Source organism: Colletotrichum aenigma (assembly GCF_013390185.1).
Source record: "Colletotrichum aenigma strain Cg56 chromosome Unknown KSG_Cg56_contig04, whole genome shotgun sequence".
Lineage (NCBI taxonomy): Eukaryota > Fungi > Ascomycota > Sordariomycetes > Glomerellales > Glomerellaceae > Colletotrichum > Colletotrichum aenigma.
Genome location: NW_023500910.1, coordinates 1,530,806 through 1,549,630, shown reverse-complemented (window position 1 = coordinate 1,549,630; position 18,825 = coordinate 1,530,806). Strand labels below are relative to the sequence as shown.

The 18,825-nt window shown below is 51.0% G+C and overlaps 5 protein-coding genes across 5 annotated transcripts; 3 read left to right on the top strand and 2 right to left on the bottom strand.

Moving 5' to 3' along the window:
- Positions 1-1,132: 1,132 nt before the first annotated feature.
- Positions 1,133-7,195, bottom strand: mpas-1 (Methylphloroacetophenone synthase; the record flags this gene model as incomplete). Its single annotated transcript, XM_037321541.1, has 3 exons — positions 1,133-1,278; positions 1,334-1,702; positions 1,765-7,195. The coding sequence occupies 3 exons, from the start codon at positions 7,193-7,195 to the stop codon at positions 1,133-1,135; spliced, it is 5,946 nt and encodes a 1,981-aa protein (XP_037179758.1).
- Positions 7,196-9,275: 2,080 nt separating this feature from the next.
- Positions 9,276-10,779, bottom strand: xptA (Xanthone prenyltransferase A; the record flags this gene model as incomplete). The annotated part of the gene is made up of 2 exons (XM_037321540.1): positions 9,276-10,685; positions 10,738-10,779. 2 exons carry the CDS (start codon positions 10,777-10,779, stop codon positions 9,276-9,278), a joined length of 1,452 nt encoding a protein of 483 aa, XP_037178879.1.
- A 951-nt stretch (positions 10,780-11,730) lies between these two features.
- Laccase-2 (Laccase) lies at positions 11,731-14,042 on the top strand (the record flags this gene model as incomplete). Its single annotated transcript, XM_037321539.1, has 7 exons — positions 11,731-12,025; positions 12,082-12,232; positions 12,297-12,336; positions 12,394-12,621; positions 12,913-13,191; positions 13,246-13,857; positions 13,920-14,042. 7 exons carry the CDS (start codon positions 11,731-11,733, stop codon positions 14,040-14,042), a joined length of 1,728 nt encoding a protein of 575 aa, XP_037178880.1.
- A 918-nt stretch (positions 14,043-14,960) lies between these two features.
- Positions 14,961-16,001, top strand: rutD-2 (putative aminoacrylate hydrolase RutD; the record flags this gene model as incomplete). Its single annotated transcript, XM_037321538.1, has 3 exons — positions 14,961-15,071; positions 15,119-15,248; positions 15,307-16,001. The coding sequence occupies 3 exons, from the start codon at positions 14,961-14,963 to the stop codon at positions 15,999-16,001; spliced, it is 936 nt and encodes a 311-aa protein (XP_037178875.1).
- A 743-nt stretch (positions 16,002-16,744) lies between these two features.
- abr2-3 (Laccase abr2) lies at positions 16,745-18,779 on the top strand (the record flags this gene model as incomplete). Its single annotated transcript, XM_037321537.1, has 6 exons — positions 16,745-16,891; positions 17,038-17,139; positions 17,199-17,746; positions 17,812-17,923; positions 18,000-18,599; positions 18,660-18,779. The coding sequence occupies 6 exons, from the start codon at positions 16,745-16,747 to the stop codon at positions 18,777-18,779; spliced, it is 1,629 nt and encodes a 542-aa protein (XP_037178876.1).
- Positions 18,780-18,825: the final 46 nt, after the last annotated feature.

The following is an 18,825-nucleotide window of genomic DNA, read 5'->3' as shown; positions in this document are numbered from 1 at the left end:
CCATGCCCAGGACCGCACGTTTGAGAGTATCTGGAATGAGAGAGACCTCATTCAAGAATCCTCGACCTCTTCGATGAACGCAGTCGAGTTTCTTGGCATGCTTGAAGCAATTCCAGGCGCCTGGGGCTCTTGGGGATTTGATGATGAGGCAGGTAGAGAGGTGCGGAAGAATGACGATCTATGGGAATGGATCGATGTCGAAATCAAGGAGTTCGTTTCAGTATTTGTCTGCGAAGCCACGGAGCCCCAGGTGCAAGGAGTTTAAGCCAGAAAATAATGGGTCAAAAGGATTTAGGCGACATAAACTCACCATTTATCTGGTTCAGTCTTATTGTCGAATGGTGTGGAAGATATTGAATAAAGCACTGTTAATAGAACGGCTCAATCGTTGATAGTCCAATTCGAGGTGAGCTGTTGCGAAGTCGAATAACGTGAGGATATCTCGGACGCAATGCTGAGTTTATATGATTTGACTGATACACATGAAAATCGTTCTTCAAGGCATGTATGATTTCAAGGTTGAGGTTTGTCCTTGGCAGTCCTTGAAAATCTCCTTGGGTCCCACCAAGGTAAAAACCCTAATTTACATGTGGCCAGACGTCTGTTGTAGTTCGGCGCTGACTTAATGTTCATTGAGATTAATTGAGACCACGAGAGTATGCATGTTTTTCAAGCCATCTGTAAGCTTTCAAAACTGCCAACCATCCCTCCGACGACTGATCACGACTTGCGTCACAGATGTGAGGTGCCTCTGGTACTAAAACCAAACTGACATCAATGCCCCGGGCTCTCATCTCTTCGGCTGTGCGACTGGACTGTTGCCACGGAATGAGATCGTCGCCAGTTCCATGTATTAAGAATGTGGGAGTTTGGTAACGGCCGTTCTTTACTTGTGCCAACGGACTACACCGCCGGACCTCCTCTGTTGAAGGCTGTGGCAGTGTGTTCCAGTCCGTTATCTCGGGTCTTCTCGAACCTGCGAGCCTTCTGCTGGGTAAGCCTTCAATAATGATTGGTAGCGTTTGGGCTTTCCAATTCATGTGTAAGATGATACGAGAACGAGGATCAGTGCGGATTCGGGGGTCTGAAAGCGGTTCCCAGGCGCCGATAGTGCCATAGTTGGCAATCTGTATCACATGATAGAAGTCAGTAAGACGGCTGAAGGTGGTTTCATGATGTGGTCAGGGAAGCTCACAGGCTCATCTTGGACAGCCTCTAAAACGTCGTATTCTTCACCCAAGTCCTCTGCTCCAACGGGTTGAATGGGAGATTGCCACCCTGTACTTGCAGATCAGCATCCATACACAAGACGCAAGCAACACGTTCAACCCACAGTCATCCTCATAGTCAGTAGGACAGTAGAAAGCCAAGATAGCATTCGGCGATCGAAGCCCTCTCTCTGGTGCCGTCCATCCAGTCGACAATGCCAGCTGCCCTCCGGAGGACCATCCCACAACCACGATGTTGTCTGGATCAGGTCTGACGTCGGGGTTCCTCAGTTCGACGTACGGCAGTATCTTTTGAGCCCATTCAAGTGCATCGCATACATCAACCATGGGACCGTCAGCAAGTCGGGACTCCGGGCATAGCCGATGGTCGAGGCTGACTGGCAAAAGCCCCATGTCAATCATGATGCGCGTCTGCGGAGGTCTGATATCCTTGCGGGAGAAAATGATGTGACTTCCTCCATGTATCATCAGAGCTGATTGCTTCATGTTAGAAAATCCCCGTTCCCAAGCACCTGCTGGACTCTGAGCAACCCACCGATCGGCATCTTCTTGGCTGGGTTTGCCACTTGAGGATAATAAATATCTGCGTGAATCTGTTGGGACCCCACTGTTTTGTAGACCACTTCCTGCACGTCAATCTCCACCTGACCGTGTTCGATCTTGTCGGCACCTGTGTCAAGTCGGGCAGACCCAGGCTTCTGAAACCCACATATCACTCTGACAGTCTTGGCCTCGAGCGACTCTCCATCAGACCATTGTACATCTGCAAAGCCTGCGCTTAAAAAAGCATGTTGCCAATGTTCCGCATCAGCCAAGGCATGGGAACGACCATCGTTAAAGAGCCACCAGCCCTCCAGCAGACCGACGATTATATCAAAGACGTACAGCTGCCGAGTTGGCGTCATCTCAATCAGGGCAAGGGCACCGTCTTCACGGAGCATCTTGCGCAGATTGGCCAGGCTTGAGGTTATGTTCCTAGTTGCGTGGATGCAATTCGTCGATATGATGACGTGGAACGCCTCAGTGAGCTCAGCAGTCGGCTCGCTCTCGATGTCCAAAACCCCAAAGGTCATGCCGCTGATTCCTGCGAAAGAAGTCTTGGCCTTCTGGACAAGCGATGCAGATAGGTCGGTGAAATGGTACTCGAAAGGGATTCCGACTTGGACCAGTAAGTCAACGACATGGCGCGTTGTGCCTCCTGTGCCAGCTCCAACTTCTAAGATGCGGAATGGGCCAGAACCGCTACTATGACTGAAAGATCGACACAAGAAATCGCCCAGCAGATGAGTGGCTGTTACTAACATGGGCCACTTTCGATAAAGATCGTCGAGCCACCTCTTGTTTGCTCGGTTGCCGAAGAGCACTTGGAGGACGTCATGATCTCCAACGAGGCACGCAGCGAGATGAGGCCCTACAGCTCTTAGAAGGTGACGAATTGGAGCGTTTAGGGGGTGTTTGTCTATGATATGCTGGAAAACCTGTTCTCCTGATGTGGTGTCCATGGTCTTGCTAGTCCTGATGAAACAGTCCCCGGAAGACTCTACGATGTTTTCGTCTTCCAAAAAGCGGTAAAGCCGATGTACGAGCTGCTGGTGACGAGGCAAAATGCCTGTCACAATCGGCACGGTATCTCCAGGATTCAGTGCCAGTAGATCGCAACCTAAGGTCTGGAAAGCCTGAGATACGTAGGCCAGGACTAGACGAACATCGCCAGGATGAATCTCAGACCAATAGTCGAGAGCGCTCGTCGATGCCCCGAGCCGGTCAAAGCTGAGCCGCACCTCATCCAAAGATTTGTGAATGGAATTGATGGTTGGCAGTTCTTCTGTCTTCTCATTGAACCCACCGCATGACCCTGGTGTGTCTTTGAACTCCCTCGGAGATCGTTGCGCAGGCCGTTGGGTTGGTAAGTTTGACAGACTTTGCAACCCTCTATTTCTTGTCGGTGGCTCTGGGGGGACTTGAGATGCTGGGCTTTCCTCGTTCGCAGAACTTAAGCCTAGCTCTCTATCAACATGAGAAACGATGGCGTTAATATCGGTAAATAGTAAAAACGTAGACAAATCGATTGTCACATTCAGTGCCGAGGCGATATCACCGATCATCTCAGTAGCCCCCAAGGAGTCGATGCCAACATCAGGGAGAGCCTCTTTGCCAGAAAGGTCGTCGATAGGAATGTCTGCGATACTAGCCGCGATCTTGAGTACCTCCGATCGTTTGCTAGTAGACCCGCCCTTGTTTCTGATGCTGACCTCTTCGGACGTATTAGTCTCAGATGGGAGAGTTGTCTCCTCTGTGCAAATGACGGACGACGAGGCTGGGTCCTTAGAGGAGCCACGTAAAATCCTCGTGAGGGATGTTCGAGATATCTTCGTAAAGCCCATAGCAAATGCGATGAGGACCATCTTCTTGGTCTGTGCCTCGGAAACATAAACATCGACGGACACGTTCTCGTCGTTTTCAGAAGTCATATTCGCAAGAACAAGCCAATCTTTGACATCCGGGGAGAAAGCGGGACCGAGCTGCAAACGCTGGATTCGATGGCAGACCAACAGGCTGTCGGGCGTTGTTGTTATATTGAAGTAGTTGACTAAGAAGCCACCGAACTGCAAGAAGCTGTCAATCATTGGCGTGTCGACAAGCCGCTGATCGAGCGTTCCATGGCTGTCGTGCGAGATTCTCACCACACCTGCGGCTTCGGTCCCCAAGCTGGCGATGGCCTTGATCCCCTTGAATGCATCTGAGTACTGAACGACTCCCTCAAATGCTCTGTAGATATGCTTCCCTTGCATGGCCTCCGCATCAGGGTGCTCCATAATATTTTGCCAGCGACAGTCTCCGATTAGCGATCCAAATCGGCGGAACTCTTGTGTAACTCTAGGGTCGTTTCGCTCTCTTAGGTGTACCATGCCAGTCGTTGTCTCCTGAACATCAATCATGTCTTCGCCAGCTTTCTGTATGTGCTCCACCGTGATAGAAAAGAACCATGACGGCCAAGTATTTTCGATGCGTCGCATACTAAGAAGAATTTTAGGAGGCTCTTTGTCCAGATTTAAAACAACCGGTGCCTTCATAGTGAGATCTTCAACGGCAGGCCTCCATGCGGCGAGATCCAAGTCTTGAAGCTTCAGAGCAGCTCTGGAAACAGCCTCTATGTACGCCGAAGCCGGCATGCTCGCATATTCGCACATGATGTGTCCCTTCACCAAGGATTGAAAGCGCTCACTTTTGGCTGAAATCTTGAAGTAGCTCTCCGTCGAACTGTCGCCTTTGATCAAAGACAGGAATTCCTCAGGGTCCGGACCTTCTGTCAAGGGACGAGCCGGACTTTCTGCGCCGTGTTTTAGACCGATATAAGGTAACCAATGTCGAGTCTTCTGAAACTGGTAGGGCGGCAAGCTGAGAGATTGGTATTGGCGTCTCTGACGTCGGTGGAACGGCCAGTATTGCACATTGTGCCCTTCCTTCCACAACTTGATCGCGGCATCAACGAGAGAATCTTGAGCAGACGAGGCAGTCAACTGTGGGCCCACGAAAGAGTGACCGTTTTGAGATTGAATGCATGACCGAACGAGCTGGGTGGCGGAGGTCCCTCGTCCAGCCTCAATCCAAGTAGCTCGGGGATATTTCTGTAAAAGCCGTTCAATCGCATGATGGAAACATACCGGGCCTCTCATATGTTCCACGACAAGATGCGAATCAGGCATACTATCACCATGCTTGTCGCTGCAAACTTCAAGGTGAATCGTTGGAGTCTTCCAGCAGAGACTCTCCGCGAGCTCCAAAAGCTGTTGAAGCAAGGGTTCTGCGAGGGCCGAATGAAATCCGTGGGTGACATCCAAAGTCTGGCAACGAACCGAGCCTCGCATCGTCTCATCACGAGTGATCAAAGTCTCTGCATCCCGGATAGCCTTAGCAGAACCAACGACAACGTGGCTTCTGGGTCCGTTGAAACAAGCCACCTCAAGACCCTCGACTTGTCTAAGTAGAAGAGTGACGTATTCTCGATCAGCGTTCAATGCAAGCATTGAGCCTGGCTCAGGACCCCAAGACTTTTCCACAAGGGATGCCCTGCCTGCCACTAACTTCAAAGCGTCGCTCAGTGACAAAGCCCCAGAGATGCAAAGTGCTGTTAGTTGGCCGAAACTGTGACCCACAACTGCCTCTATCTTGAGCCCACAGTCCATCCATGCTCTGGCGGAGGAGTACTGAATTGCGAACAAAGCAGTGTGCAGCGTTACGAGGTCTGAAATTGGGGTTCGCTGGAAGATCGCTGGGAAAATGCCCTCGAATCCGAGTTTCAAACAGACGTGCTGGCAACTGTTCAGATGGTGTCGTAATATTTGCGATGATTTGTACATATCTTCTGAGAGACCGACATAGCGACCGTCTTGGCCACCAAAGACGAGGATGATCGGTGGCGGCGACAAAACTTTTGTTATTAAGCTACACCTTGAAGCCACCTGGGAGAGAATCATCTCGAGCTCTCTCATATCAGACACCGTTGTCGAAACGACAATTTTAAGAGCATGATTGGCACGTTGGGCCAAGTGAAAGAGAATGTCTGGAAGATCGAAACCGGATGGCTTCGCTGGACCCACGCGTCGCACCAAATCAAGCACTTCCTGGGCGTATTGCGACAGCGATTCTTCATCCGAAGCGGATAGGATAAGCGGCCATTTTGATGGTGCAACTGGCTGCTCATCTAGTACCCCCAAGTCCGACTCATTTGTAGGGGCATCGCGGATCATCACAACCGAATTGCTTCCAGCGGCGCCGTAGTTGTTGACACAAGCGATTCGTTCTCTTGCGTCCCATGGAGTTAGTTGTCGGGGAATCTCCATCTTATCAGGAGCCAGTGTCGGTATGTTGGGGTTCAATGATTGAAAGCTAGCCTGCGGGGGTATGCGGCTATTTTTCAACATGAGAAGCGTTTTGATCAAGCCGGCCGCACCAGAAGCTGCTTCAGCGTGGCCAATATTTCCCTTGATGGAAGAGAAGTACAGCTTCGACGTTCTGGAGGCCCCACCGAAAGCTTCTCGCAGACTGGAAACCTCGATCGGATCACCAACGCTTGTGCCGGTGCCATGGGCTTCGACGTACGACACATCCTCACGTGTAACATTCGCCAAGTCCATGACTTTTCTTAGAAGACTCGCCTGAGACTTTGCACTCGGCACCACTATGGGCCCTCCTTCATGGTTCTGGTTGGTGGCAGAGCCGATGACAACTCCAAGAATAATGTCGTCTTCTTCGAGAGCGGCGGATAGAGATTTCAAGACGACAACACCGACGCCTTCGCCACGACAGTATCCGTCGGCCTGTGCATCAAACGGCTTGCATTGACCGTTGGGACTCAGAAAGCCTGCTGCCTTTAGATCTCGGTAGTCATGCGGGCAGGTGATGATATTCGCGCCTCCTGCGACCGCACGGCTGCATTCTCCGGACGCAATGGCACGGCAAGCGGTATGTATAGCCACAAGCGAAGACGAACAAGCCGTATCAATAGTCATGGCTGGTCCGCTCCAGCCGAAGTGATGACTGATGGCACCACTCAGATAGGATCTACCAGTGCCCGTCGTTGCATATGCCGTAGGAGGGTGGCAGCTTAGGTTCTCGGCATAGTTGTTCATCACGGCTCCGATGTAACATCCGTAGTCTTGTGGATTCGAATGTGTCTCTGGACTGAGTTGCCCTGAAGATGACAGAGCCTCGTACACCACCTCAAGTAGCTTCCTCTGCTGCGGATCACAAGCCGTCGCCTCTCGGGTCGACTTATTGAAGAACTTGTGATCGAATGTATCGTGTTGGTCAATGAAGTTGCCCCACCATTTGACCTTGAAGACATCTTCGGCAAGCTGGTCTAGTCCAACTCGTTCGGGTGCAGGAGCAACTGTTGACCGCCCCGTCGACATGAGATTCCACAACTCATCGACCGATTTGGCGTCGGGAAATATTCCAGCCATACCGACGACTGCGACTGCGTGTGACGGGAACTCAGACAGTGTACGCTTTCTTTTCGCGTCTGAAAGTGATTCGTAGTCACATTTTAGACCTGTTGCTTCCTCATTGCGGATGCTCCCTGGAGGGGTATCAGGAGGTGTCTGCATTAGTGAATATGTGGCTTCCCCTTTCTTGACGAATCCCTCATGAGCCGGTCTCGTGGAAAGTTCAAGCGGATGTCGCAGGCTAAAGAAGCGAAGATCCAGATTTCCACCTAAGGATGGAGGGAAGTGCTGTGAGACGCCTGCCATCATGACGCAGGTCTGCCCCGGTGGCAGAGAACCAACTGCGACTTTGAGCGTCCGGTACCAGTCTACAGGCAATAGTAGGGTATCATTCAATATTGCTCGAACGAGACTGTTTCCAGCGACGAACCTCCCATCAACTGTAGATCTGACTGGGACGTGTAGCCGGTCCGGACAAGGAAATTGTAGGTCTGGCTCCTGTTCAAAAAAGTGGGTGAGTCGTTCTACTTCGAGAGAATATATGGAAGAATGAAATCGTCCCCTGATCGGGACGTCAGCGACGAGCCCAACTGTCGCGAAGGCATCTTTTAGACTCGAAAGGCTATGGCGGGGTGTTGTGAGTGTGACGGAAGCCTCGTCGGTCGTCGCAGAAACATAAGTCTGATAAATTAGCTTGCTGATTTCGAGGGTCGGAGCGATTGAAATGGTGCATACCTCGGGAAACTTGCGAATTATCTTCTCAATCGTCTCCTTATGCTGTGACACATTCTTTCTTCCCCTGATTGAAACACAGCCTGACTCAAATCGGATCCTGTCCCTTTCGACGTAGGCACCCACACAGACTGCTAGCTGCAAAGCACGGATGGTCATGTCAAGAAGCGCCTCTTCGGTCTGAGAAACTGCCACAGTGACAGCACAGAGAAAACCAACACAGAAGCCGCAAATCCCCCCTGTTTGGAGCTTTTGCAGCATGGTCAACTGGAAATCCCCACTACCCAGTTGCCTTGCAAACATGATGTATTGGATCATTTGTACAAGGAAATTAATTGGGAAAGCAATCATAGGTGGAAGCCCCCCTTCGTCACACGGGAGCAATCCATCGTTGGTGAGCCATCCTGTCAAAGATTGCAAATATGACTCTCCTTCAACTTTCAACAATTCAGAGTCGAATATTATCAACCTGGGCCAGAGCGAGGGTAGTTTGTGAATGGCTGTAACCATCTTCGAGAGCTGTGGAGTGGAATTGAGGAGGCGACGTAGCTCATAAAGATCCTCGTGGGGCACTCGTCCTTGAGGCCCAAAGGCCAGCATAGAAGGAACTGATTTGCGAATTTGGTTCATTGCGAGACTGTTTGACCCGGTTGACCTGTTGCAACAATCGATGATTTTCAAAGCCTGTTGACCGATTTTCAAATAGGGAGGTCCAATTTCGACGTGTAGTTCCTCTGCCCACAGTCCCACCAGGAACGACCAGTTGAGGTTTTCCAGACCGTGTGAACGCCATCCTGAGCGGAGCTTGGATCAAGAGACGCAAGGAGCTTTGACCGTCAATCGCGCATGGATAGGACTTCAAAGTGAGCCCATAGATCAGCCTGTTCGTGATTCATGAGAACTAACCGACATGCTTGCCAGCATCGGAGTTTGAGGCCGAATGCGACGCCATCGTATACAAAGAAAGTAAGAATCCGGATACCACACTCCAAACTTGTCACGCATTACATGACTCTGCTAATGTTCTAGCCGGCAGCTGTGATGGTGGTGGGCTGCCGGAAACCTTACATTGCAGTCTTTTACTTTCATGTTTGCTCAGCTGAACTCTCCTCCACGCAAGGGTCTCATTCCTTATGCACGTGCCTTGCAATAGTCTGCCGTGTGGAAGGGATCGTCCCGAGTTGCCACCGCGGAAGGAAAGCAGAAATTCCTCTGGGTCAGCGGGTTGCATCCATGACACGTGCAGCTTGTTTCACCGGGTCGTTGGTCTGAAGATCCAAGAGGGTCGCCGGCATGTCTTCCTCGCCGCGCAAGCAAGAATTGGAGCACAAACTTTATTGTCCAATTTAACTACTTATTTCACATTCTAGAATCCTGTAACTCGCACAGCGATTTCTCTGTGCACCCCTGCAGCCCCCCCGTGGCGCTTGGGATGGTGTCCCTCTGGTGCAATGTATGTCGTAATCTGCAGTCTGCCCCCTCTGAACATCATCGACAGCCACATGTGAACACCACGAGACTCCTTCAGTTCCCTGTGCGGTATGATATCGCGAAGAGAACTCCAGTATGCGTCCACATATTGACCTCGATCATTATCTACCATCCACTTCATGATTGCCTCTGCAATTGCCTGATCATCTGCGCCGTAGTGACATACTGGAATGTAAAACTTCACGTCGGGTAACTCTTGTTGACGAAGTCCGATGTCAAAGTAGTACGCAAAGGTCCCCCAAAGGCCCGCAGTGTCAACGCCATCGGTTGAAACGTTGTACTGGGGTGCTTTTGGGAGATCCTCATCCTGAGGGAAGTCTGCAGGGAGATTGCAAACAGCCTTCATCAGCTCCCAGGCCTTTTCAAGTAGATCCCTGGGAATGCCAATCTTGCCCCCCATCGTTAGAATGGACTTGACACTTTTGAACGACGTACGAGACTCGACGCAGTAGAGCTTGAGGCGCGCATCCGCTGGACGGACAACATCAATACCCAACCAAAGCGGTGTGAGTGTCAAGCCCAGGTCTGGCGCCTCTCCGTTGACGAAGGAGAACACGGTGCCGATGGTTGGTGTATCGGGGACTGCAGAGGTGATAGCATCTTCCCAGACGGCCATGGGAGTAAGACCGACTTGACCAAGCTTGCGCGGGAAGAAGTACGCCTTCGGGAGGATCTCATGCCCCAGAAATTCGAACCCGAGACATACGTTCGTCATTATTGGCCGTTCATTAGTCTCCAAGTACTTGTGCTGTGCAGCGTCGTAGAATTTCCCGATAAAGTGATTGAACCAGCTCATGTCGAGGGACGGAATTTGGGGTCCCATAGAGTACAGCATCTCCGTCGCCGGTTTGATGTTCAAAGGATCCATATGAGTGCCTGCAAATCGACTGAATGGCTCCATGACCATGCGGATTTCAGGCTTCGTGCTGGCTTCGTTCCACCTCCAGCTGTACTCGATGTGTGTCCCATCCAGAGAAAGTCCGCTGTCCCCCTTTGCGGATCCTAACGCAAGCACGCGAGGGGAAGACCCCAGTCGCGGAGCCACCTGGTGATAGATGAATAGGAGAAACTCATATTGGGCCTCCAGACTGTAGTCCGCGTTGCGAAAAAGAGCAGCGAAATGAGGCCCAACCATGCTCCACCAGTAGTCGCTATGCTCGTCCCTGGGTGGCAGCCATTTCGACACTGATAAGAGCGCCGACCTGGTGACTAGGTTGTTTCGCGTGTTTCCATTCGTATTGATCTTAATTCGGCTCACTCGAGACTTCGTTTTGTCTTTGAATGGCTGTTTACTGCGGTCAGCATGCGAGCTTGTTACGACACTTGATACGGCTTACCGAGTCCCAAAGTGGCGTCCTGACTACTGAAGCTGATTCCATTTTTCTCGTCGCGAATTGCGGTAAGTCTTGACTACTACAAGTGAGCTGTGGAGGACGCCACAAGCCCAAATGCTGGAGGCTCGTTATTTGAAAAGTGGAGAGAAAAGTGCCACCAAAACCTATCAGATGCTGTTGAAGGGATTCCATATGATCCCAAGTTGACTGGGCCATTACTTGATCCGTTTTTCTCAAATTACGGACCTGGTCCTGGAACAAAAAGCTCTAGCTGGTGAGCTGGAAGTTTCTCGACTCAAGAGCGCTGAATGAAGATGTTGTTTCACAAAACCTCCGAACAATTTGGGTTGATGTCGTGATTTCTTGAAGCTCTCAAGGTTTCGGATACTGCTAATACCAGCTGATCACGGATTAGTCCGCCATTGTGGTACTACGTTAGGGTGTCGTAGAACTCACGCTCGTTCCCCGTGCCAGTGGTGCGCACAAAGAAAGAATTCTGCCCAGACAAACGCTCGGCAGCTAGCTCATGGAGCCATGTTTGAAGTGACAGAATTCTGCTTGCCGGAAAACTAACTACATCTAGAAGTTCTTTCAGATGATTTGCAAGGTTTCCCAAGGCTTTCCATCCCAACACTTGTTGTCAAACTTTAGTTCTGGTTGGGTTAGCTTCATCCCACGCGACGGCCACGGAGCTGTTCGTTCGGTTGGCCTCTGCCGTGCATCAATGCGAGTAATGTGTTGGTCCATGTTTACACCCCACCTTGGGCAGCAAAGGGTACCAAGGCGATGATGGAAAATAGGCTAGGCTAGATGGTTAGCTTGTGTCTGAGACGGAGCGATCGCTTTTTCGTTGGACGACAACTAGCGGTGTTGCGCCTAGGAGACTCAAGCAAAGAATCTATCTTCTGTCTGTGAGATATCGCCGGCGAGCTTCATATCTAACGACACAGCTAATCTTTTTTGACCCCGAGTCTCTTGTTGAGAAAAACACCCATCATGGAGTTCCCTATGAAGTGTGATCAAATCAATGGCGTAGTTGTTAGTGGCGAGAGTCAGGCGCAGAGCTATCGTAAGGACCGAGCTTCGATCGTGGCCCCAGTTTCACGACCAGCTCGTTGGTCCCTCGTTGGGTCGATTATCGCCCTCTTTGTGCTGAGTTGGTGGAATTTTCGGCCTGTCAGTCACCGCAACGAACTTATCTCGGGTGCGGCCGTCGGCCCGCATGTCAAGCACGCCCAGCAAGTAATTAGACGGTACAATCTTACAGTTGGGGCTCGATGGCTGAATCTAGGTTCGTTTTCTGAATTTCGCAGTCAAGTGTGAGGCATTTCTGATGCATTTGTTTAGATGGTGGTTTTTGGAGAGGTTTCTATGTTTGCAATGGAGAGACACCATGCCCAACCCTCTACGCCGAGGAAGGGGATATTGTTGAGTTGAACGTCCACAATGATCTGTTTGCTCAGGTGTCTATCCATTGGTCGGGAATGAATCATCGAAAGTAAGCTGGTGGTCCTTTTCAAATAATGGTGTACCTCATGAACTGAGCTAAAATATTTGGGTAGATTCGGGTTTTGGAACGACGGAACTGGAGGCCTGAACCAAGTAAGATAAAAACTCGTCCTTTCTTGTCTGCCCGTCTTGCACTGACCGACTCGATAGTATGGACTCCTGCAACGAGGGAACTTCACCTCCCGTTATGATACCACAGGACATTGGGGACTGAACTGGTATGCCGACCATACTGGCCTGGGGATCATGGACGGGGCCCACGGACTGACTTACGTCGCGCCGGCACCCGACCGCCCTCGTCCTTATCACGAAATAACTTCGTCGCCCACAGACTTATCCCTCATTCACGAGGCAGAACGGAATGCACAACACATGCTGGTTTATAACTACTATCGACGAGATGCTGGATGGCGGGTTATGGAGTTGAAAGGGGAAGGGACAAACTTGAATTGCTACGATTCTATCCTCGTTAACTCCAAAGGTCGACGACACTGCCGTCATCCCGACTTCACTGAACTGGACGGAAAGCTATTGGATGCGTCAGGGTGTGTGATTGAAAAAGGAAATGATGGAGTTCGCTGCAGTCCCAGTAAGGCTGACTACGAGGTAAAGTGCTTTGGCCTTTAGCTGCGCATACAACAGCTCTTCGTTTACTTACAGCGATTACAGGTGATCGAAACCCACGGGAGACCTTGGATTATGCTCAATATTCTCAACATTGGATTCGAACATGCCGTACACTTCAGCATTGACGACCACAAGATGTGGATTGTTGCAAACGACGGCGGCTTCATCAGGCCTAAGCTTGTCGACGTTCTCTACATCACGAACGGCGCCCGCTACACTGTATTGGTAAAGCTGGATCAACCAGGCGACGACTACACGATGCGGCTCGTATCGACCAGCAAATATCAAAACCTCCATGGGTATTCGATTCTGAGATATCCCGTGAGTTTACTCCATCAAACATCATTTCAGCAAGGTTAACATACAGTCTCCAAGGCGTTGCGCTACCCAGCTCATGGGGCGCCGATGGAAGTTCAGAATCCACCAAGCGGCTCGCCGCCATGTGTAAGACCCGATGGCGTGGTCGCACCCTCATGCAAAATGGCGTCGACGGCATCTATGGCACCATACGCGCTCGTTGCACCCCCAAAGGCTAATCGCACTCTTCACTTCAAGATTGACCAGCAGCCTTCGCGGTACGAGAGACACGTTACCGAATTCTTTCTGAACCAGAAGCCTTGGCAACTGTACCACTCACAGATGGGACCGCTGCTATTCGTTGACAACGTCTCGGCCGTGGAGCCCCCCGTGGTGGGTGGTTTGCCGTGGGGAACCACAGTCGACGTGATCGTCCAGAACACAGTCGACGATGTGATGCCACTCTACAAGCACGGCGACCCCATGTTCCTTGTCGGTTCCCAGCCCAACGCAACCTGGAAATGGGACACCGTGGAACATGCGCTCGCAGCCGGAGTAAAGCACCTCATCCGAGATCCCCCTTTGCAGCTGGTTCATGACGTGCCACCCCTGGGTTGGGCAGTACTCCGGTGGCAGATTCGGGTCCGTGGGGCCACCATGCTACACTCCAACAAGTTCAAATACTACGCGGTGAGTTCGGGCTCTCTCCTTTTCTCCTACCTGACCCCGGCCCTGGCTGACCCCGCATTCAGATGGGCATGTCGGTACCCCTACTTGAGGGCATGGATTCAAGCATGCGCGACGAGGTGCCAGAGCATGTGAAGCACATGCCGCATGTTGAATTCGCGCCGAAGAACGATGGAGTGTTTGGTTAAGCTTGGGCACACGGGGCAATTTGCCTAGAATAGTGCTGTTTTGGGTAGTTAAACGCCGAATTCTTTCTGCCCGCGCCCGCCTCGTGTCAATAAGCTTCCAGCTAGTTTACGTTGGACGTGAAGTGCTACAACCTCGAATTGCTAGACGCTCGAGTTGATTACGCACAACCTAATGAGCAAACAACATTACTAGGCGCTTGCTTTACCTGGAATGGATTGATCGATACGCAACATAAAGTCAAACAAAACTGTCTCGATGGGTGATTGATTGGTTGGACGTAAAACAAACGAAATAAAGTTCCTCACAATGCAGTGCGTGTTTTGCGACGTCCCTTCGGCATCTCATCGGTTTCCACGACACGCAGGCCATCATTTTCGACACCTTATGTATGACTCAAGAACTTCAACTGCAAAGTCCGATAGTAGTTTTCATTTGTCCCTTTCCACAAAGAGTTTTTGGTTGCTTTAATGCTCATCGAGCTTTTCGTTGAAAGTTACCGACTGTATTTAGTTTAGGTAAAGGGTGGATCGATATTCGTCGCCATAGAATGTTGCGCGATCATTCGCTTGCATGCAGTCTACGACTTGATTGAGGCTCGGATGACTTCTGCTGAAATATGCTTTCTGTCTCTGATCACATGGAAGAACCTTAATGCCCAAGATGTTCCCCTACTGACGCGAAAAGTGCGATTGTATCGCTTCTCGAATCAATCACATGAACCTTGTTCACTCCAAACAGTAGCTAACGCCGTAACAATCCCAAAAGCATATCGACGGAGATAGTCGAGCGTTCTAGGAAACAACCATCTGTCGCCCATTACAAACATCAAAACAGGCCACAAGACGTGCCCCTTACCCAGGTTTCTCACCCGAGCCACTTCCTGAACAATTATCTCCGTTGGGCTATCCACTACTAGTATGCTTCCCACCTACGTCCCTGTCCAGAAGGTCGAGGCGAAGAATGGCATTGTCTATGCCTATCGACGACTTGGCCCCGCCGAGGGTATCCCTCTCGTGTTGCACATGCATGTGAGTGGCACTCGCTCGATCCAGGCCCGATAGCTGATGATTTTCAGGTGAGGGCCTCGATGGGTTACTGGGATCCCGTGTTCATACGCCCTCTTGCTTTGAAGCGCCCGGTCATTATGTTCGACCCGCCGGCAGTTGGACAGACCACTGGCGACACCCAACGCACCCCAATCGACAGTATGTGCTCCTCTACCTTGATCATTAATGAAGCCGTCAGCTGATCCATGCTCCATAGTAAATATCATGGGAGACGATCTGAACGCATTCCTTGATGCCTTGTCTCTCGATTACATTGACTTGCTTGGCTTCTCCATCGGAAGCATGGCCTGTCAAATGGCAACACTATCAAAGCCAGATAGAGTGAGGCGCCTGATCTTAGTCGGCGCTGATCCCTCCGGACCAACACCAGGGGACCACTTTTGGCCCCGGACCGACCCGAACCTGGATCGTTTCCTGTCCTTGCAGCGCAGTGCCTCTGAGGCGGACTGGCAGGCCGCTTACACTCTGACTTTCTTTCGCAATGACGACCAAGGCAGAGCGGCCGCGAACTCTTACTTCAAACGCTTGCGACAGAGTGAGTTCAACGAAAATGCTGCCGATGGAGCACTACCAACCTTCAACGACGTGGAAAGCTTCATGATACAGTTGGCGTGTATCAAGAACTGGTGCGCGCCGGGTGGCAAGAACAAACATTCGTACTACAGACTTCATGAGCTTACAATGCCCGTGCTCGTGATGACGGGCGATGATGACTACCTGGTCCCTACACCTCGGAGCTATGAGCTTCTGGATGGGATACCCAACTGCATGCTAGTCATTTGGCCTCGTGCCGGACACGCGTCCATCTGGCAGTATGCTGAGAATAACGCAGCCAGGGTCAATGAGTTCTTGGACAGCAACCCTGACAATTACGTGGAACCACGCTTGTGACAGTTTGTTCATGAAAGGTTGCTAGGATAGGAGTTTGAAAGTCTACTTGGGTCACAACATCACTCACTCAATGTAAAGTCCGAAAGGCTCGGAAATACTAGTAGTTTCGAACATTGAAACAATGCAGCTGCGATGGTTTCCAGAATGGCACTTACTGAACCTCGCGTGTGCCCCCGCATGAACACTACGACTCCCCGTATTACTCCACAGCTTGGATCCCTACCCTGGGGAGTACTCGGGTTCCGTGCCAGAACGAATGACTCGGACCTAAAGCTTCATCCCGGAGCTAGTGGGATTCCCGTCAATGCACCGGCAGCTGATGGTCCGGATAGAGATTACTGATCTGGAGAGAGTGGCATAGTTGACGCAGATCTCTAAGAACATATCGAGGGGTCAACTGTGTGTTGGTGGCCGACGGTGTGCTGCAGATTGTATGGCCAGAACCACAGCAGAGGCTCGACTTACACCGGTGCAATACATCATACAGGGCATTTTGAGTCCATCCTGCTATCGCCCTCATCAGGCTCTTCCAAAAGGTGCCAGACATTTTGTGAATGAAATTGAAGTAGCGTTTTTGACATGATGCATGTCAGAGTCGTGGGTTTCTTTCTGTCAGCGCTTGTTGTGGTCGTGAGCAAGGAAGTCCGAAGACATAGTCTCACATTAACGTATGCTTGGGATAAACAAGGTGCGACCCAATTGACCCTGTTCAATTATTCGTTCTGACTGAGACGCAGATGGTCATGGCCGTCCGACCTATCTCATCAACGGAGACACTCCTGGGCCCGTACTCACCGTTGAAGAAGGAGAAACCCTCGAAGCATTCGTGGACAACCAACTGCCAATTGAAACCACTATTCACTGGTACTCTCTTGTGGAACCCATTCTTCGTGAGATGAGACAATATCTAAGGCTACACAGGCACGGTATTTATCAAATTCACGAGCCCTGGAATGATGGCGTACCAGGCGTTACCCAGGCAAGCATTCCCTTGAACATCACCTGCGTCAGTCACCGGGCATCTAACAATACAAAGTGGGCCACCGAGCCCAGAGACAACTACACCTATAGATTCACACCTGAAGGGCAGTATGGAAGCTACTTCTACCATGGGCACTTTGGCCCCGCCTTCTCTGATGTAAGTGTTACTTACTTTCGCTTGAAGCTCGTCGATCAGCCTGACCTGGATGTAATCAGGGCCAAAGGGGTCCGATCTGGATTGTGCCAGCTGCCTGGCGTCCTCGACCGTACCATCTCATATCTGACAATGAGCACGATGTCCGGGCCATGCGAGCAGCAGAGAGCAATCCACGACACGTCATAGTTGCCGACTGGAATGATCAGCCGATGGACATGTATCTCATCCGCTTCCGTGACACCGGATATATCCCAATATGTGCCAACAGTCTGACTCTCAACGGGAGGGGTGGCACGCGATGCGAGTCTGCTCGTGATCTCGAAGATGCTGGTGGACCTGGACGCAATGAGAGGGGCTGCCGCTACCTAATCCCTGGCCATGAATACACCAACCCCGAATACTGCACCGAGACACACCCGGAACTGGAAGTCATCCAAGCTGATTCAGGGGAAGAATGGATCTGGATCAATTTCATCCACTCTGGTGCCCATCATTCCCTGGCTATCAGTATCGATGAGCACGAATTCTGGGTTGTAGGGGCCGATGGAGAATTTGTACATCCGCAAAGGGTGGTAAGGACTCATGTCAATCTCGGCGAAAGAACGAGGTGAGACTGGTGCTCATGTGCTTCCCTTATCTATCATTTAGAGTACTGATCCTTGCTCAATGCAGCATTCTGGTCAAATTGGACAAGTCTGCCGGAGACTATGCGTTGAGACTGCATTCTCTGCGGTCTGAGCAAATGATCCAGGGAGCCGGTGTTTTGCGCTACGCCACAACGAAGGTGAGATCGGGCCAACATATCCAATCGGCCAAACTTGATATGAAGAGGATATCGAGCTCATTAAACGTTTTCGCAGGATCTATCAAAGACGTCGAATCGAACAGTTCCCAGGACCAAACCGTGGCTACATCTCAATGGCAGTCTTGTGAACCCTGCAAACAAGGTCATGGAAGAAACCAGGCTATCTCCATTCCCACCTCGACCGCCCCCTCCGAAAGCGGATTTCACTCTCAAATTCACAGTCAACAACACGGGGCCATCGACATGGGTCCTCAATGCAGCACCACATGAGTTCTTCCGTCAGAATGTCCCTCCCATTTTATGGAACGAAAAGTCCCGCGGCAAGACGTCATGGGGGAATCCACATGGATTTCTCAAAAACGGATCCATCGTCGATTTGATCATTGAGAATGGAGCCAAAGTCGATGCCAGCCACCCTTTCCACAAGCACAACCACAAGGTCTTCATCATCGGACAGGGGCAAGGCGGCTTTCCTTGGAAAGATGTCGACGACGCCATTAAGCACGGGGGCGGAAAATACTTCAACATAGATAATCCGCCTTACCGAGACGGATTTACTTTGCAAGCGGGGGAAGGGAAGTTTGTCGTAGTCCGCTACAAGATTTACTTTCCTGCTGTTAGCATGCTGCATTGTCACATGATCCATCATTTCGCGGTAAGCCTTGATCTCTCAAGTTATAAAGTCGCTCGGTCACTAACTCGGCTCCGATGGCAGAGCGGCCAACAGGTTATCCTGCTGGAGGGAATGGAGGTCATGCCTCCAGTGCCAGAGGAGTTGAAGAACAAACCTCATGTGGAGTTTCAGATGCCTCCGCGGTACGGGCCGCTGGACTGATCGGCTGCCTCAAAACTTCGACGGCCGCTAGAATGGCTTATTGCAG